This window comes from Canis lupus, chromosome 28 (assembly GCF_048164855.1).
Source record: "Canis lupus baileyi chromosome 28, mCanLup2.hap1, whole genome shotgun sequence".
NCBI classification, from domain to species: Eukaryota; Metazoa; Chordata; class Mammalia; order Carnivora; family Canidae; genus Canis; species Canis lupus.
In genome coordinates, this window is record NC_132865.1 from 26541328 (window position 1) to 26559400 (window position 18073).

General features: G+C 37.6%; 1 protein-coding gene and 1 long non-coding RNA gene across 8 annotated transcripts in view; one reads left to right on the forward strand and one right to left on the reverse strand.

Annotated features, from left to right (window-relative positions):
• Positions 1-7941: 7941 nt before the first annotated feature.
• The window catches only part of MTFR1 (mitochondrial fission regulator 1), a 75923-nt gene continuing 65791 nt past the window's right edge, over positions 7942-18073 (reverse strand). For all 7 annotated transcript variants that reach the window (XM_072804442.1, XM_072804437.1, XM_072804441.1 and 4 more), the window contains 4 exons: positions 13164-13396; positions 10963-11215; positions 10228-10396; positions 7942-9402 (listed from right to left, as the gene is read on the reverse strand). In XM_072804442.1, the coding sequence (XP_072660543.1) occupies positions 9334-9402; positions 10228-10396; positions 10963-11215; positions 13164-13396 (724 nt within the window). In that variant the 3' untranslated portion in view covers positions 7942-9333. The remainder of the gene's footprint in view (positions 9403-10227; positions 10397-10962; positions 11216-13163; positions 13397-18073) is intronic.
• Positions 8809-16359, forward strand: LOC140620336 (uncharacterized). The gene is made up of 2 exons (XR_012020127.1): positions 8809-9737; positions 14244-16359. It is a non-coding gene; the product is annotated as an uncharacterized lncRNA (long non-coding RNA).

Sequence of the window (18073 nt, forward strand, 5' to 3'; positions counted from 1 at the left end):
GTACGCTCTTCCCCTGGATGATGCTAGAGATTCTCTGCCAGTAGTTGCTTCTCCACATCAGCTTCTGATTGGCACATCCAGTAGATCTGTCAGTACCTTCAGCTTTGTCTCAGTTGAACCTGCCTGGGCTCCATCTGCCGGATGATTGCTTACTTCTGCTCTGATCCATTATGTGTTTCTTATTGTTTGATAGAGGATTATCTTATTTCCATTCTTGGGGGAGACACCTCAGTGTTGCTCCCATTTCCTGCCTACACATATAATAAACCCACTGGCAAGTTATGTTTTGTTACATATATATGGAAGTCACAGTCTATATAGCCCTGTTTCTTAAATATAACTTAGATTCCTTGAACATTGATTTTCTAGAAAAATTTGAGGAAACAGTTCAATAATTTAGAAGAGATTACACTTAAAATGTTATGGAACAATTAAAATTCACATGAATTTTTAAAACAGGAGACTTCAAAGAATTGTTGAGCATGTAGCAGCCTTTCAGGGCTCTAGGCCCAACACTTCAGTAGTCAGGGGGCATCTCCTCTGCTCTGAGGGTAAAGGTCCGTGGAGAGAAAATTTTGGCACAAGCCTTAGCTTAATGAAAAAAAAAAATCTGGTACGTGGCTAATATTTGTATTCTGTAAATGTGATGGTTTATAAGGATCCTCTTTGTATAAAAGAAGCAAATATTTTATGTCCTTTACAAACCGGGGAAATCTATTTGTACCTGAGGTACAGGTTAGAGGTGCTAGTAATTCTTTGAAGATTCCTAAAATGGTTTCTTTTCCCAAAATGCTTTCTTGGCTCTTTAAGCTTTCAGTTTTCTTAAAACTCTGAAATTTTTGCATCAGAGGTTTACAATGTTTTCATGTGTACTTTTTTTAATGTATAATATTTTGTTTAAATCCTCTCACAATCAGTATCTCCTGCTTGAGAAAATATATAATGATCGACAGCTAATACGCATTCATTGATGTTTTTAAATAAATGTGCATATTAATCACCATGGCATCGGCGTACATGTGAAACATACTGTTGCAAGATATGTGCAAGACTTAGTCTGAGCCATTCCTTTCTTGCTAAGGATCTGCAGACAACCTTTGTCTTTGGAAGGCCCCCCAAGGGTCCATGGTCTGTCGGTGGAATGCTCACTACCTGGAGGTGAGCTGCCAGGGGGCTCACCGCAGGTCTCATCCACCTTTTAGTCTCTTGTGCTTAGCACAGGGCTAGCGTAAATTGGGCCATCACTAAATGTGTGTTGAACAAACTAATTTGGTATTAATGTGTTTCCTCTTTAGCCATCAGTCTAACATTAAGCAATTCTATCAAAACTAGTGTGTGCTGAATCATGTGGTCAGCAACATCTAGGTTCCTGTTGTGTGCAGAGAGCACTGCACTGGTTGTAATAAAGGTATTAAAAATTACAAAACCCTGGTCTCTGTTCTCAAAATGTTTGGGTGACAAAATGATGTGTGTTCTCGAATATGGCAGGTTTCTGTATTCTACAAAATGACTGCCGAGTATTGGGGTGTGGTTTAGGAGAATGGTTTCATTTGGTTAGTGATGAAAATGATACCATTTCTAGTAATTCTTGCATTTTTTAACATCCATGACCAATAAAATCATTTAGCTTTCAAGTTTGATTCTAAAATATAGTCTCCACATCCTCCCCAACACTTATTTTTCCTTTTTGATAATAGTCAATCTGATAGGTATGAAGTGATACTGTGGTTTCAATTTAATTTATGACGGTGAGCATCATTTCATGTGCCTTGCCGCTTGGCCATCTTTATGTCATTTATGGAAAAATATCCAGGTCCTCTACCCATTTTTTAAATTGGGTTATTTATTTTTTTTATACAAGTTGTATAAGTTCTTTATATATTTTGTATATTAAGCCCTTATTTTCAGGTATCTTCTACCACTAAGTGGGTTGCCTTTTCGTTTTGTTGATGGGTTTCCTTTGTTGTACAAAACTTTGATATGATCCAGCTTGTTATTTTAGATTTTGTTGCCCTTGCCTGAGGAGACTGGTCCAAAACCATATTTCTAAGACCAATGTCAAAGATAGCACTGTGTATGGTTTCTTCTAGGAAGTTATGGTTTTAGGTCTCATATTCAAATCTTTAATCTGTTTGAATTTATTTTTGTATACAGTATAAGATAGTGGCCAGTTTTCCAACGCCTTTTAATGAGATATTGTACATCCTTGGCTCCTTTGTCATAGATTGACTGTATATGCCTGGATTTATTTATGGGCTTTTTATTCTGTTCCATTCATCTATAGGTCTATTTTTATGCCAATATCATACTGTTTTAGTTACTAGATTTTTATAATAGCCTTTGAAATCACAGTGCCTCCAGCTTTCTTGTTCTCATGATTGCTTTGGCTAGGGGAACCCAGGTGGCTCAGTTGGTTAAGCGTCTACTCAGGTCATGATCCCAGAATCCTAGGACTGAGTCCCACATCAGGCTCCCTGCTTAGTGGGAAGTCTGCTTCTCCCTCTGCCTCTGCCCCTCCCCCCTGCTTGAGTTTTCTCTCTCAAAATCTTTAAAGAAATAAAGATTGCTTTGGCTATTGTGTGTGTGGGGGGGGGAGGGGGCATCTTTTGTGATTCCATACAAATTTTAGGATTATTTGTTCTAGTTCTGTGAAAAATGCTGTTGGTACTTTGATATGGATTGCATTGAATCTGTAGATTGAGTAGGAGCATTTTAACAATATTCTTTGAATCCATGAACATGGTATGTGTCATCTTCAATTTCTTTCACCTGTGTCTTGTAGTTTTCATCGTATAGGTTTTCACTTCCTTAAATTTATTCCCAGATATTTTATTCTTTTTGATATAGTTATAGATGGAATTATTTTCCTAATAGCTCCTATTAGTGTATAGAACTACAATTGATTTCTGTATGTTAATTTTATATACTAGCTTGTTTAAAAAAGATTTATTTATATTTTAGAGGGGAAGGAGGGGCAGAGGGAGAGAACGAATCTCAGACTCCCTGCTGAGCATGGAGCTCAACCCCGGGCTCCATCCCACAACCCTGAGATCATGATCTGAGCCAAAATCAAGAGTTGGAATCTTAACTGGCTGAGTCCCCCAGGTATCTCTGTATACTGCTTCTTGACAATTCATTGATATAGTTATGATAGTGTTTTGGTGGTCTTTAGGTTTTTTAGTAAGTGTGGCAACTGCAAATACTGAGTTTTACTGCTTTTCCTATTTGGAATTCTTTTCTTTTTCTTTCCTGATTGCTGTAGCTAGACCTCCTAATACTATGTTAAATAAAAGTGTAAGAGTGGCCATCCTTGTCTTAGGAAAAGCTTAGCTTTTCACCATTGAGGATTAGGTTACCTGTGGGTTTGTCATACGTGGCCTTTATTATTTTCAGATATGTTCCTTCTATACTCACTTTATCATAAATGGATATCAAATTTTGTCAAATGGTTTTTTCCTGCATCTGTTGAGATAACCATACAATTTTTATGTATAAATATTTTGTTTAAATCCTCTCCCAATCGTTTTGTTAATGTGGTGTATCACATGGATTTGCAGATGTCCAACCATCCATGCATCCTTGGAATAAATCTCATTGGATTCTGGTGTATGGCCAGAATTTTTAACACACTAAATTCTGTATGTAATACTTTGTTGAAGATTTTTGCATCAATGTGCATCAAGGATATTTGACCTGTGGTTTTCTTTTCTTATGGTCTTTCAATATCAGGGTAATGGTGGACTCTGTAGTCTTTACTATTTCCTTCCTTCTACTAACTTCAGATATAAAGTTAGGTTGTTTACTTGGGATTTTTCTCATTTCTTGAGGTAGGCTTGTTTTGCTATGAACTTCCCTCTTAGAACTGCTTTTTGCTGCATTCTATGGCTTTTGGAAAGTTCAGTTTTTATTGTCTCAAAGTGTTTCTCTTTGATTTCTTCATTGACTTATTGAGTAACGTTTTTTTAGTCTCCATGTGTTTTTTGCCAGTTTTCTTGTATTTGATTTCTAGTTTCATACTGTTGTGAGAAGAGACAACATATTGCATTCTTGAATTTATTGAAACTTGTTTTGTAGCCTCCCGTGATCTCTCCTGGAGAATGTTCTGTGTATACTTGAAAAGAACCTGTATTCTATAGTTTTGGGGATGGAATATTTTGTATTTATTATTAAGTCCATCTGGCCTAACGTGTCATTTAAGGGCAATGTTTCTTTACTGATTTTCTCTCTGAATGATCTATCCATCGATGTAAGTGGGGTGCTAATGGCCCCTATTGAAGTTTTACTGTTATTTTCCCTCATGTCTGGATCTGTTAATATTTTACTTTATATATTTACATGCTCCTATGTTGGCTCGTAGATATTTACAAACGTTATGTCTTCTTCTTGGACCAACTCCTTTATAATGATAAAGGAGTAATGTAATGCCCTTGTCTTTGGTACAGTCTTTTGTGTTTTTTTTGTTTGTTTTTAAGATTTTATTTGAGTGAGTGTGAGGGCAGGGAGGGAAAGAACAGAAGGAGAGGGACAAGCCGACTCCACCCTGAGTGTGTGGCCCAGTGCAGGAAGGGCCTGATCTCAGGATCCTGAGATCATGACCTGAGCCCAAATCAAGAGTTGGACCCTTACCACCCCTATGTCTTTCAACTTAAGTATTGAGTTCATTTTTTTCCCAAATCAAATGCAACATTTATTAATATATTAGCTACATTTTTTGCTAACAGTCAATGAGTCAAATGAACAAACTGATCACAAGTGAACCTCATTTTAGTCAAAACTCTGATGTACTCTCGGGATGCCTGGGTGACTCAGTGGTTGAGCATCTGCCTTTGGCTCAGAGTGTGATCCTGGAGTCTCAGGATGGAGTCCCACATTGGGCTCCCTGCATGGAGCCTGCTTCTCCCTCTGCCTCTGTCTCTGCCCCTCTGTGTGTGTCTCTCATGAACAAATAAAATCTTAAAAAAAAAAAAAAATTTAATGCACTCTCAATGGGGGTTGACATTGTTTTGGAAAATACCATGTTTGGATGATGGAGCATCTCCATGCTTTTTATCTTTAAAACTACTTCCTAACAGGATTTAAGAAATTCTGGGGTGCAACTTCTAATAACCAAAGAAATTAAGCATTCTCAATAACTGTTTTAGGTTTTAAGTTCATGTACGTTTGAAGTTAATTGAGGAGTACATACTTACTGCCATTTTATTCATTGTTTTTGGTTTTGTAGTTCTCCTGTTCCTTTCTTATCTCTTTCCTTTTGGTTTGATGAGTTTTTGTTGTCATGTTTGAGTTTTTTTTTTTTTCTTAATTTTATTTGTGAGAAACACAGAGAAGCAGAGACATAGGCAGAGGAAGGAGGCGGCTTCCTGTGGGAATCCCTGGATCATGACCTGAACTCTGAAGGCAGACACTCAACCACTGAGCCATTCAGGTGTGCCATCTTTCTTTTTTGTATCTATTGTAGGTTTTGGTTTATGGTTACCATGAGACTCCTATACTGGTCTATTTTAAGCTGGTAATTGCTTAGGTTCAAACACATCCAAAGAGCACTAATTTTTACTCCTTGCCCTCTACATCTTGTTTTTGACATCTGACATTTTTTGTATATCCCCCTTAAATTACTATTCATTGTAGTTACAATTGATTTTACTTGTTTTGTCTTTAACCTTCATACTAACTTTTTAAGTGTCTGCTTTCCTCTCTTTATTTTTACCAGGGACATTTTTTCCCTTCATATATTTTTTTATTTCCAGTGGGACTTTTCTGCTTAAAGAAGACCCTTTAACATTTCTTTTAAGGCTGGTAGTGGTTTAGCTTATACTTGTCTGGGAAATCCTTTTCCTTTAATTCTGAGTGTTCCAACTAAGAATATTTTATCCTGCAAGGGTAGGTTTTTCCCTTTCAGCATTTTAAATATATCCAGACACTCCCTTCTGGCCAACAAAATTTCTGCTGTAAAATCAACCAAATATCTTCTGGAGGTTTCCCCTGTATGTGACTTTTTCTCATGCTGCCTTTAAGATTTTCTCTTTACTTTTTGCCGTTTTAATTCTAATACATCTGGTGTGGCTCACATTACAGACTTTTTCCTGGGTGTCTGTTTCCTTACCCAGATTAGCAAAGTTTTCAGCTATTAGTTCTTCAAATAAATTTGCTTCTCTCTTCTCCTTCTGAGACCCCTATTGTGCATATTAGTACACTTTTTGTTGTCCTAGTGGTCCTTACACACACACACATATACACACACCCTGTTTGGCTTGGATTCTTCACTCTTCCAGATTGCTAATCCTTTCTTTTGCATCCTCTGTTAATATCCCCTAGTGTATTTTCATTTGTTATATTCTTCAGCTCTGTTCTTTTTTAAAAATATTTTCTCTCTTCGTTGAAGTGGAGTTCATCCACTCTTTTCTCAAGTCTAATGAACTTGATCATCATCACTTGGAACTCTTTACAGGTAGACTACTTATCTCCATTTTGTTCTTTTTCTGAGGCTTTGTCCTCTTCTGTTTGGAACATATACTTCATGTTATTTGCCTTTTCTGTGTTCATTGCTATAAATTAGGCAGAACAGCTATCTCTCACAGTCTTGAAGGAGTGGTCTTGTGTAGGAATGCCTCGTGTAGACTGTATGTTCCTGCCAGCTTTGAATGGTGAGCTGGGATGGGAGCAGGTATCAGCCAGGGGTGTCCTATGGGACACTGTGCTAGGACCATGAGCTGGTGGGGGCTTGAGGCTCACTTGGGTAGCCCAGCAGGCTGGCTACAGTGCCTGGACCCTGCTCCTTGTACACTATTAAGATGGAGGGGGAACATAAACAATGGTAATCAGCAATGCTTTCCACTTGAGTCCCAGCAGTTTCCCTACCATTCCACACTTGGGTTAGAAAATGGGTCTCCTTCACTCATAGGTTAATTGCCCTTTAAACCACTGGTATGGGGCAGCCCTTGTGGCGCAGTGGTATAGTGCCACCTGCAGCCTGGGGTGTGATCCTGGAGATCTGGGATCGAGTCCCATGTCAGGTTCCCTGGATGGAGCCTGCTTCTCCCTCTTCCTGTGTCCCAGACATTCTCTCTCTCTCTCAATAAATAAAAATAAACCACCAGTATGTTTTTTTTGCTGTGCCCCAGGGTTGGCAAGTCTACACACAGGCTCCTCCATGATCTCCCTCCCTGTGTAGTTTGTTGTATTGGGGGTGGGGTTCCTGTCACTACTGTGTTGGTCTCTCCCACTCTCAGTGAGCCTCAGTTCTTCAAGAACAATTGTTTTATATGTAGATTCAAATTTATCAACTCCCTACCCCACTATCCTGGACTACCTACGAAAAGTTTAGACTTCTATTTTTGGAGAAGTTGTCAGAAGGATGGTTTTTCCAAAGTATTTGTTTCTGGTAATTGTTACCTCATGTTGTCTTCTTTACCACTGAGACAGACTCAGGAATTTAATATGTCAAGAAAACATTCTTATACAGATGGGGGAGACAACCAGAACTAGACTGTTTTCCTGCTCCACCCCAGACCTGTGCCAGTAGTAAATAGGAGGACACCTGGCAGAAATCAGCCTACTGGAAACTACAGTGACCTAATGTGTAAAATCATAGACGCAGTAATTTATTTAGCTCTCTACCACTCAGAATGTATTGAAACTCGTTATTTTACTTAATTTTTTGAGCTGAGCCAGGTTCCCCTTTTGAAAATAGGACTTATATTACTCCTAAGTCCAGTGCTCTCTGACCCCTACAAACATACTAGTAATTTAACTTTCTGAGCCTCAGCTGTAAAGTTTAATTATCTTCATCATCTTTCACTTCAGGTATTGTGTTCAGCGGAAGAAACAGACTGGTGAATAAGTGAAAACAGATTTCCATTTAAGAATGCAGAAAGCAAATTATAAAGAATCTACACTTAGACTCTTACCCATTAAAAAAACAAAAACAAAAATATATAGGCCTTATCCAAGGAAAATGTAAATTTGCTTTATTTTAAAACAGTAACTTCCTTCCATTGGAGCAGTGGGCAAATTCAATACTGATACAAATATAAATTTCTTAGGAGGTCCAAATATGTAATTCAGGCAAAGTTTCTGAATTTTTTTTTAAATCAACAGTTAGAAACAATGTAATCAACATATGTAAAATAAGTCACAGTTCAAAATTTAAGCTGAATAACATCTGCTAATATTGAGAACATTGCACATATTTTCAATAACTTAAACTTCTATCTCCACTTCTTTTTACTAGATTTAAATAAATCCAAATATTTACTCATGGTAGGAGATTCTGGCATTAACTATAGCTGAGTTTAACAGAAATACAGAAAACCATAAAGATTTATCAAACATTCACGAATGATCACTTAACAGCAATTCCTCAGAAGCTCTCAATGAGAAAGGCTGTTCTCCAAATAGCACCTAAGGTTTGCTGTATAATGTAGTTCGACAGAACAGCACTCTGGCCAATGATAAACTTCTTACAGGAAATTCTTTTGCCTATTCAGTGTTTCATTATAAAGCTACTATATTTGACCACTATTAAAAATTTTAAAACCCTATTATGCTGCCATTTCCCATTAAGTATTAACTTAGCAATGAGTCATCTTTATGATGCCATTTATTCAACTGGAAAAAAAAGACGGTACATTCTGGTTTTCACTTGTTATAAGAAGAAATCAAATTATTAAATTAAACCTGTATGAACCCTAAATTTTTTTTCTCAGTGCTGAACAGCACTAAAGTGAAAGCAGCTTTGATAGTCTTTGACTTCCCTTTAAACGAAAGCATTATGGAATTTTCAGCAGTGAACATTATCTGGTCCCTACTTGAACTCCATCTCCCAAGGAAATGAGATAGAGAATCTAAGGTAAAAGCCCTATTAAGGCAAAAAGGTTCCAATCCTAAATATTTCACTCCAACAACCTGTGCTCCATCACTGAGTAGTAAATGATTACTGACAACTAATGATGGTAACAGTACCCTCACTGACGTCATTATTAAATTTTGCATACTGTTATATCCAAATATATGCATATAAAACATTTATATGGATAAATTAGTGTTAAGAATTAAAAACTCACATCTACAAATGTCCTTTCTTCTGAAATCTATATGACTACACATTAAAAACATGTTACCTCTGAATACACGTTATGGAAAACTTCAGAACTAATCTCATAAGAAAAACCCCACAAACTTAGGGTGCATTTGTTATTGCTGAATCTAATTAGACTTAAAAGGATACCACTGAATACTAAATTCAGGTATTTACTAAATACTGTTGATTTCTACTAGCCAAACAGCCCTAACCAACAGCTGGAACAAGGATAGTTTTTCTTGGCTCACTGTCTATTAGGAAGTTGAAGCATTTTCAATTAAAGCCTTCATTTTTCCTGTAGACTTCAACATGTGTGGCCCAAACTAGAAAAGAAACAAAAAGTATAAATAAAGATATTGGTTCAGGTAACAGTAACGATACACACTCCCCTCCTAATCAAAGATCTGGGTATTTCCGAAAAACAAAGCAGCTATTAAAACCTTAATGAATTGACAGGCTGTTATAAACATGACACATTAACAGAATGAAATACAAAGATGTAACCAAATTACTTCCTAGAAAACTATAATCACCTTAGCAAGATCATAAACTTTAGGCCAATTTCACCTCAAGAATGAAGTACGAAGTTTCCTTTATTCAATGTCTTCAGAGTTTCAAAGATGCTAGAATTTCTAAGATACCTGCCTCTCTCAAATGGGTAAGTACATATTCCACATGACAGTAAAGGGCTAATATTTGAAAGTTTCCATGAAATCTGCTCAATCTTCACCTATGACCTGAAACATCCTGCAAGGCCAGGTTAAATCTCACCCTCTTCAAATGACTTTCACAGAACACCCTAAGGAAAAATTCTCTTTTGTTACTTTGAATTCTCTATCATAACATACACAATGTCCTAAGATATAAATTTTATTATGAATTTCACTTCACTGTGCTTACATATAAATAAAAGCACAGCATGGAAAATTTAACACTGGAGATGCTAAGTAGCGAAACTAAGAGTTGGCTCTTGCTTCCTTTTTTATGCTCTTCTATGACCAGTCTGTTTGTGGGTAGGGGCTAGTTCCTGTGGCACATCTTTCTGAATCTTGCAGAAGCCACAGTTGAATGTCTTATGAAATGCACATGCTCAGCAAAGGAGTAAATGACCACGTTGTACAAGTAAAGAAATGTGACCTAATACTCACCAACACTGTTTCTGAGGTGGCCTCAGATGCAAGTTTTGGAATTCCTTTTTCAGATTCACCTTGACTATCACTTCGATATCGATAAGCAAATTTCTTTTTCAGAGCCTCTGCTATGAGGGCAGCAGGGTCAGTGGCATCCACAGATTTGGGCTTTATGTCCTGTTCTGACCTTAAAGAAGTGAACAGAAACCAAGGGGACATTTCAATATGTCGGCATCCCTCAGAGAAGTACTTTGTGTGCCTTTACATGCTTGGCAGCACTTCTCCAGCATCACAGATACCCAGTGAAGTTACTGACAAACGTTGAGAGAAGGGAGATAGAAACTCTAAGGCTCAATAAACACACAAAGATGCCCAATGAATAGCCACTTAGTTCAACTCAAGAGCATGCGTTATGCTCTCCTTTGTCAGGGCAGATACACTTCCATTCTCCCAAAGCCTAGTGTTTACCATGGTAGGTGTACAGTGCAGCTTTACTGAATGAATGACTAGATGATAACAAAGACTTCACATAAAACAACTTTAAATTTTACAGGAGGAAAACTAAAAAGCCTGGAAATGTTTGCTGATTTCTTAGTTATACAGGAGACACTTGAGGCCTTGTTTTTTAAAAACTAAACACTAGAACTCTTCATGGTAAACAGGTTATAAAAGAAAAGTTCTCAAGAAGCCTAGTATTTTGCTTAGTAAACATAACAAAATACAGGAAGTGAGAGAAGGTAAATGTATCCTCACCTTTTTACTGACCGCAGTTTTACACTATTCATATCTTTAAGGATCTCTAGCATATTTGGCATATCAGATTTCTTTGGACTGCTCTTAACCAGAGTCTTTCCAGCACAAGCTTTTTTCTCTCTTCGCTCTTTTATCAAGTCAATAGCAGATACACTTTGGTGGAGTCCTGATGGGGGTAGGGGCGGGGGAGGTGGAGGAGGTGGGGGGACAGAGGGTGGTGCTGCAGCAACAGATGTGGTAGGTTCTAAATCACCTACAAAAATAAGGAAAAATCAATTTAACAGTAACGGGCAAATAAAATACCTTTAACAGCAAAATTATGCTAAGGACTTTTGTATACTTGAAATCAATATGCTGGGATCCCTGGGTGGCGCAGCGGTTTGGCGCCTGCCTTTGGCCCAGGGCGCGATCCTGGAGACCCCAGATCGAGTCCCACATCGGGCTTCCGGTGCATGGAGCCTGCTTCTCCTTCTGCCTGTGTCTCTGCCTCTCTCTCTCTCTCTGTGACTATCATAAATAAATTAAAAAGAAAAAAAATTAAAAAAAAAAATCAATATGCTTAAACCCTCAGTTATGTAATTAAATGAAGTTTCGGTTACTTGATTAGAATCTTGAATATCTATCTAATCCCAAGCTCTCCAGATGGAAAAGTTCCATTTAACTTAACAGGGGTGTTTTTGTGATCTCAAAAGTTCAAGTCTGACTGTTGCAATTTGTAACTATTTTTAGATAAAATATAAAAGAGTATACTGCATAAACATTTTCAATATAGACAGTGATACATTTAGTATAATTTGAAAAAATTGATAATTTGTTTCATTTTAAGAATATTTACATGTAAGACATGGAGAAGTTTTAAGACTTAATATTCAACAAATTCCTGAAAGGAAAAAAATAAAGTGGTTACAAAATAAGGATATAAAAATTCATCTTGGGGATCCCTGGGTGGCGCAGCAGTTTGGCGCCTGCCTTTGGCCCAGGGCGTGATCCTGGAGACCCGGGATCGAATCCCACGTCGGGCTCCCGGTGCATGGAGCCTGCTTCTCCCTCTGCCTGTGTCTCTGCCTCTCTCTCTCTCTCTCTGTGACTATCATAAATAAATAAAAATTAAAAAAAAGAAAAGTTTAAAAAAAATAAAAATAAAAATTCATCTTTCTGCATAACTAGAGGACAGAGAGTTGTTCACAGGTTGGACTGTATTGACTAGGACTAATATTGACTCAATGCAAAATTTTTACTCCAGGGATTTCAACTGTAAACAGAACATCTTATAAACCTCCAAATGATCTCATTTTCAGTTTTCCTAGTTTGCCAGAAGAGGGAGGTAAAGCAAAAGAGAAATGCCATATAGTAAAAGTTTAAAAAGATACAACTTATGGTTTTTTAAAAGTTACATGCAAATTTCGTTAAAATAACCAATTATTTCTCAAGCGCTCAGTGCCCAGAGGACATTGGTCTGCTGTCCATCCTGGCCGTACTCATGTTGCGTGAGGTCTCCGTGTTGGGTTACAGTAAACTCCAGCACACGTGGCTTGGAGGCAGAATAACTATCTTTAAACATTAGAGTTGCCGGCAGGTTAATAGGCTGGGATTTCAAGGCTAGGATTTCTTTTCCAAACTAACAATGCACACAAATAAAAGCAAAGAGTATTAGACCAAGAGTCACAGGATCTGAATTCAGTTTCTACTCTGGGCAAGAGGAGGAGAAATGACTATTAAGTAGCTACTATGTACTAAAGGCATTTTATATAATTTGCACATTTACTACCACAACAACTGCACAATGTAGGTACTCTTAGCCCATTTTAGAGCAGGAAAGGAAGGTAGGAAGGCCGAGGACTTGCCTTGGGACATGCAGGTCAGTAAACAGCACTCAACCCTGTCAGGGCGGTTTTGAGATTACTTCTCAGCTGATAAAATTGGTGCCATTATCACAAAGTGTCCCAGTGCATTCACAAGAGCAGCAATTCAACGGTATGAATTTCAGTGTTTGCCAAATTCATCCTCTCTGATAGCATCAAAATTGTCCAAAACCAACAAAAGCTACTTAAACTTGATTGGGTCTTGGACTGGACCATGGAGAGGACTGACCTTTGGTTTTCTGACAGCCCCATTGCTGTTACTTACTAATACATTTTAAAATTAGTGGCATTCTCCTAATTCCCACTTCACTGGTTAAAACAAATTTAGGATTTACAGACCTGCAGTGAGATTTTGCTGTTCTTGCAGGGTCACAATTTTGGCAATCTGTGCCCTGAGAGCAGCAAGTTCATTTTCAAGGGCAGAGATCTTCTGCAATGCTTCCTCATTTGCTAGTGCGGTCTTCTGTTGAGGCTCTTCTGGAGACAGACTTGGTAAGGAAAACTGTCTGCTTGGCGGCTTCTCAGAGAATGGAAGGTCATCTTGAAGGGGCTGCCTTGATCTGATGTCTGTCCTGTAAGGAAGGAAGGATGGCTATTACAGGCTTCGTAAGGAAATATGAAAATCATCATTATCAATTAATCAGAACATAGTATCTGAGAAATACTTTCCAGACTGACCTTACATAATACATAAATCCCCTCCTGTAAGTTTCGTAACAACAAAGCACTGATCAACGTGATGTAGATACAAGCCAGGTCTCTTATTGCCATCATTCTTCCTAATCTCTATATGATATGCACAAACCCACACTGTCATGAGGCACCACTGATGTTTTTGCTAAGCCATGTCTTGTGTGGGTCTGAACTAAGGTGAAGAAACTTTTTAATGCTCTTAAAAATGGTAAACTAATTATTGGTTACATCTGACAACAAAATCAAATCAGTAATACAGTAGCCTTTCACCAAGGTATTGGCTGCTGCATTTTAAGGTAAGTGTTATGTATGTATGATAGAATACAACAAATTTCACAATATAATTTAACAATCTGGACCAAATACAGGATCAGAAACTGAAAAGGAGGGACAAGAATCAACTGAACCCACACGTTAACTACATGCACAGTCTCATCTTCACTTGGGTGTAAAGAAGTTCTTTAATATGCGCTGCTCCATAGTTCCAAATAGAAGTCTTTTGAGGCTGAGAATAAAATTCAGATTTCTTCTCAATTATCAATTTATTATACTATTTCCTATTTTCTACAATTAGGTTTTCTGGCTCTTTAAAGCCCTTTGTTCTTCCAGTTTTATTAAGGTAAAATTGACAGTTTTATTTAAAGTGGATACCATGATGATCTGAGTACACATTTTGAAATAATCACAGTGATCAAGTTAATAAACATATCCCGGTTTCCCTCACAGTTTCATGTGGTCATGTGACTGAGTTCTGGCTGACAAGATGTTGACAGGAGAAGAATCCAGGAGAAAGTCCTTTCATCTATAGCCCATCCCTGTTCCTTCCTCTTGAGTCTTGAGTACAGGGTGACAACTGGACCTGAGAGTCCCAGCCAGCCAAAAGCTAACCTGGACGTGGAAGCCAATGCTAAGGATGGCAGAGAGCCTGTCTGGGTCCCTGTGGACAAAGTAGAGCCACTGTCAGCTTCAGACTATTTACTCTGGATGTTTTTGATTTGAGAGAAATAAACTTCCAAGTTGTGGAAGTTGCCATTTGGGGCTTCTCTGTTACATGTACTCAAACCTAATCCTGTTATAAGACCATCATTAAGTTCTGATTTTTAACTGGATATTGGTATTTTTGCTTTTGAGATCTGTTATAATTCTTTACTCTCCTTGCGTTCTAAATGAAGGAATTCTTGGACCTTTAGCTTTCGGTATTCACTGAATTCATGTTTTTCTTCATATCTAATTTTGCTTATACTCTGTTATTTTACTATACATGGAGGATGCCTGTAAACTTTTTACCTGTAATATTAAAAACGTTTGGAGAATAAATGTCCCAGTTGTTACCTAGCCTTAGTTTAGCTAGTAAGTAGCTTTAATAATAGTAATTAATTTTATTTGGAGTATCTGTGGGATAAAGAAATAGGTTTGGCTTACAAAGCTCCAATTACTATTCCCTTTCTTACCTCCACTCTGGGAAGAAACAGGTGATGAAATTTCTTAAAAAGTACATGAAGATTAAACAATGGTAAAAGCTTCTCTAAGGAATAGAACCTATGTTCTGATTAAATACATTAAGATGTTCTTTGAAAGATTACATGTTATATAAGTTACACATCAGATGCACGTGTTCTAATCATCTACAATAAAATAATTTTAACAAGATACTGACATTTTTAAAAAGATTTCTTAGAGCACATGCATACGTGAGGGTAGGTAGGGGCTGAAGGGGGGGGGGGGGGAGGATCTCCAGCAGAATCCCTGCTGAGCACAAAGTCCTACATGGGACCCAATCCTAGGACCCCGAGATCATGACCTGAGCTGAAAGCAAGAGTCAGACACTTAACCGACTGAGTAACCTGGGAGCCCCAAAACATTAAAATTTTTAAAAATCACTGAGGCTTTCTGCTGATACAACAGGCTGAATTCTGATTTCTACCTATCTTTCATCAGGTAGGTCAAGTGATTTTGTTAAAGAGCTCCATACAATAAACGTTTTGAGTAGAGAGAAATTAATCTCTTGAATGAAGTTTTGGGGGGTATATTTACATAGAATAATTATATTTAATATTAGTATAATTTCCAGTATTCTTTTTTAAGATTTCATCCATTTATTTATGAGAGACAGAGAGAGGAAGAGACCCAGGCAGAGGAAAAGCAGGCTCTTGATTCACAGGGAGCCTGATTCAGAACTCCATCCCAGGACCCCAGGGCCATGACCTGAGCCAAAGGCAGATACTCAACCACTGAGTCACCCAAGTGACCCCCCCAGTATTCTTACTTAGTATGTTTCTTCAACTATATACTTGATAATTCTTTAGACTTTTAATAAAAAAAAAAAAAAAAAAAACTACTCCTTGAAAGTCTAGAGAAACTGCTCATAGGTTGGATAGGGGTACTTACGTAATTCTAGTCTTAGGAATAGATCTGGATAAAATACAGAACTGTCCAAATGTAGAAGAATTCTGTATCATGCTTGTTCCAAACAAGAGTGGAAGAGAGTATAACAGACAGAGTTTAGAGGAAGAGAGTGGTCAGAAGCCTGGTGTACACAGGACAGGAGGAATGCCACCACCATGGATATCAAGGGTACGGGTATTTGTTAGAAGACACCTGGAAGTGGAACTGAGAAGAGAGAAGAGAAACACAGAGCCTCTGGATAAAGACAACTCTCTAGTCCCACATCTTCCATTTTCTATGAAAGCTGAACTTTGTTTTGATAAAATGAACCTAAGAGAATGAAAATATGTTATCTGGGGATGGAAATGAGAATGATGGTTTGCTTTCTTATTATGTATGAGCACAGAAATTTCTTGAAGTCTGTATTATAACAGCAAATAAAGTTAAATTTTGGATATCAGAATCTTTAGTGCTACTAGACAAAAAAATGGTGTTACAATACTGCTTATTCAAGAACTGGTGGTCACTTTATTTTTTAAGCTTTAAGTAACCTCTATATCCAACAAGGGTCTGGAAGTTATGAGCCCAAGGTCAAGAGACCTATGCTCTTCCAACCGAGTCAGGTGCCCCCTAGTGGTCACTTTAGTAGAGACTTTTCCCACCTAAAATTCTACACATCTCAGGATCTAAAAGTATTAAATGATTTTTTTTAATGTTATTTATTTATTTATTTTTTATGATAGGCACACAGTGAGAGAGAGAGAGAGAGACAGAGACACAGGCAGAGGGAGAAGCAGGCTCCATGCACCGGGAGCCCGACGTGGGATTCGATCCCGGGTCTCCAGGATCGTGCCCTAGGCCAAAGGCAGGCGCCAAACCGCTGCGCCACCCAGGGATCCCAGTATTAAATGATTTTATGTTGGTCTTAAAATGTTATCAAGTAAGCCAAATTTCAAATCCCATGAACGTTTACTCTTCAATATCCAGAATTGGAACAAGATAATATGACAATTTGGATTAGGAGATCAACTTATCAACTATAAATCATGTTTGAACAGCTTACTTTAAAATACCTTCTTCCTGTCAAAATAAATTGAGAGAATTAATGAATCCTGAACAGCAACTGCAATGTTAAAAAAAAGAATTAAGTTACTGCATCTCCCCATAACTACTACAGATCAATTTTTCCATTTTGATTTTCTATCTACTAAAAATTAAGGACAAAGCACTTATCATCGTTAATCTTGAAAACCAGTGGTGCCAGGATAAGAGGAAGAATGTCTAGGCCTTTAGAAAAATAATGTAAGTAACAGTGTCAGATCATCTGTATTTTATGTCTACCCCCGTTTTTATAAATTTGATGATACAGGACAGCCTTGGGTGGCTCAGCAGTTTAGCGCCTGCCTTCAGGCCAGGGCGTGATCCTGGAGACCCAGGATTGAGTCCCACGTCAGGCTCCCTGCATGGAACCTGCTTCTCCCTCTGCCTGTGTCTCTGCCTCTCCCTCCCTCCCTCTCTCTGCCTCTTATGAATAAATAAATAAAATCTTTAAAAAAAATAATAAATTTGATGATACAGATTCTCTATTTCCCTATGTGAAATACTGTTAATGGTTATTATGAGTCCAAACAATAATTATAGGAAAGGTAGAGCTTAAAATGTGGATTTTTAGAAGCTGAAAAAAAAAGTAATTCTGAAGTGATTATGTCTTCTCAAAGCCATAGAAAGATTTAACATTCAGAGATCAAGAACCTCCCCAAAACCCAAAAATTGTTCTGCAGTATTCTTGTATATGGAAAATATTTAGATTTTATGAAATTCTCAGACATGTCCTTTCCTTTAAAAATATATACACACACCCTTTCCCCATAGACATGTTCTATAAGATATGTGACAATTCATTCTCTGAACCGTGTTCTGCTACCTCTCAGAGAAATAGTAAAAGCTACAACACAGAGGCAGAATCCAAATGTAGATAAGTATCTTTTCTAAAATTTGTAGGTGTAATTCTGAGAAGTCTTAAACTAAATATAAAACAAAAACAACAAAAAGAAGGATCAAGTATGGATGTCCCAAAAGCAGAGGACAAATTACGATCATCTCAAACTGTTTTCTGCATCCCAACTTCTACAGGGAGATTTCGACCTTTTTGGTTTGAGTTTGCCTCCAGA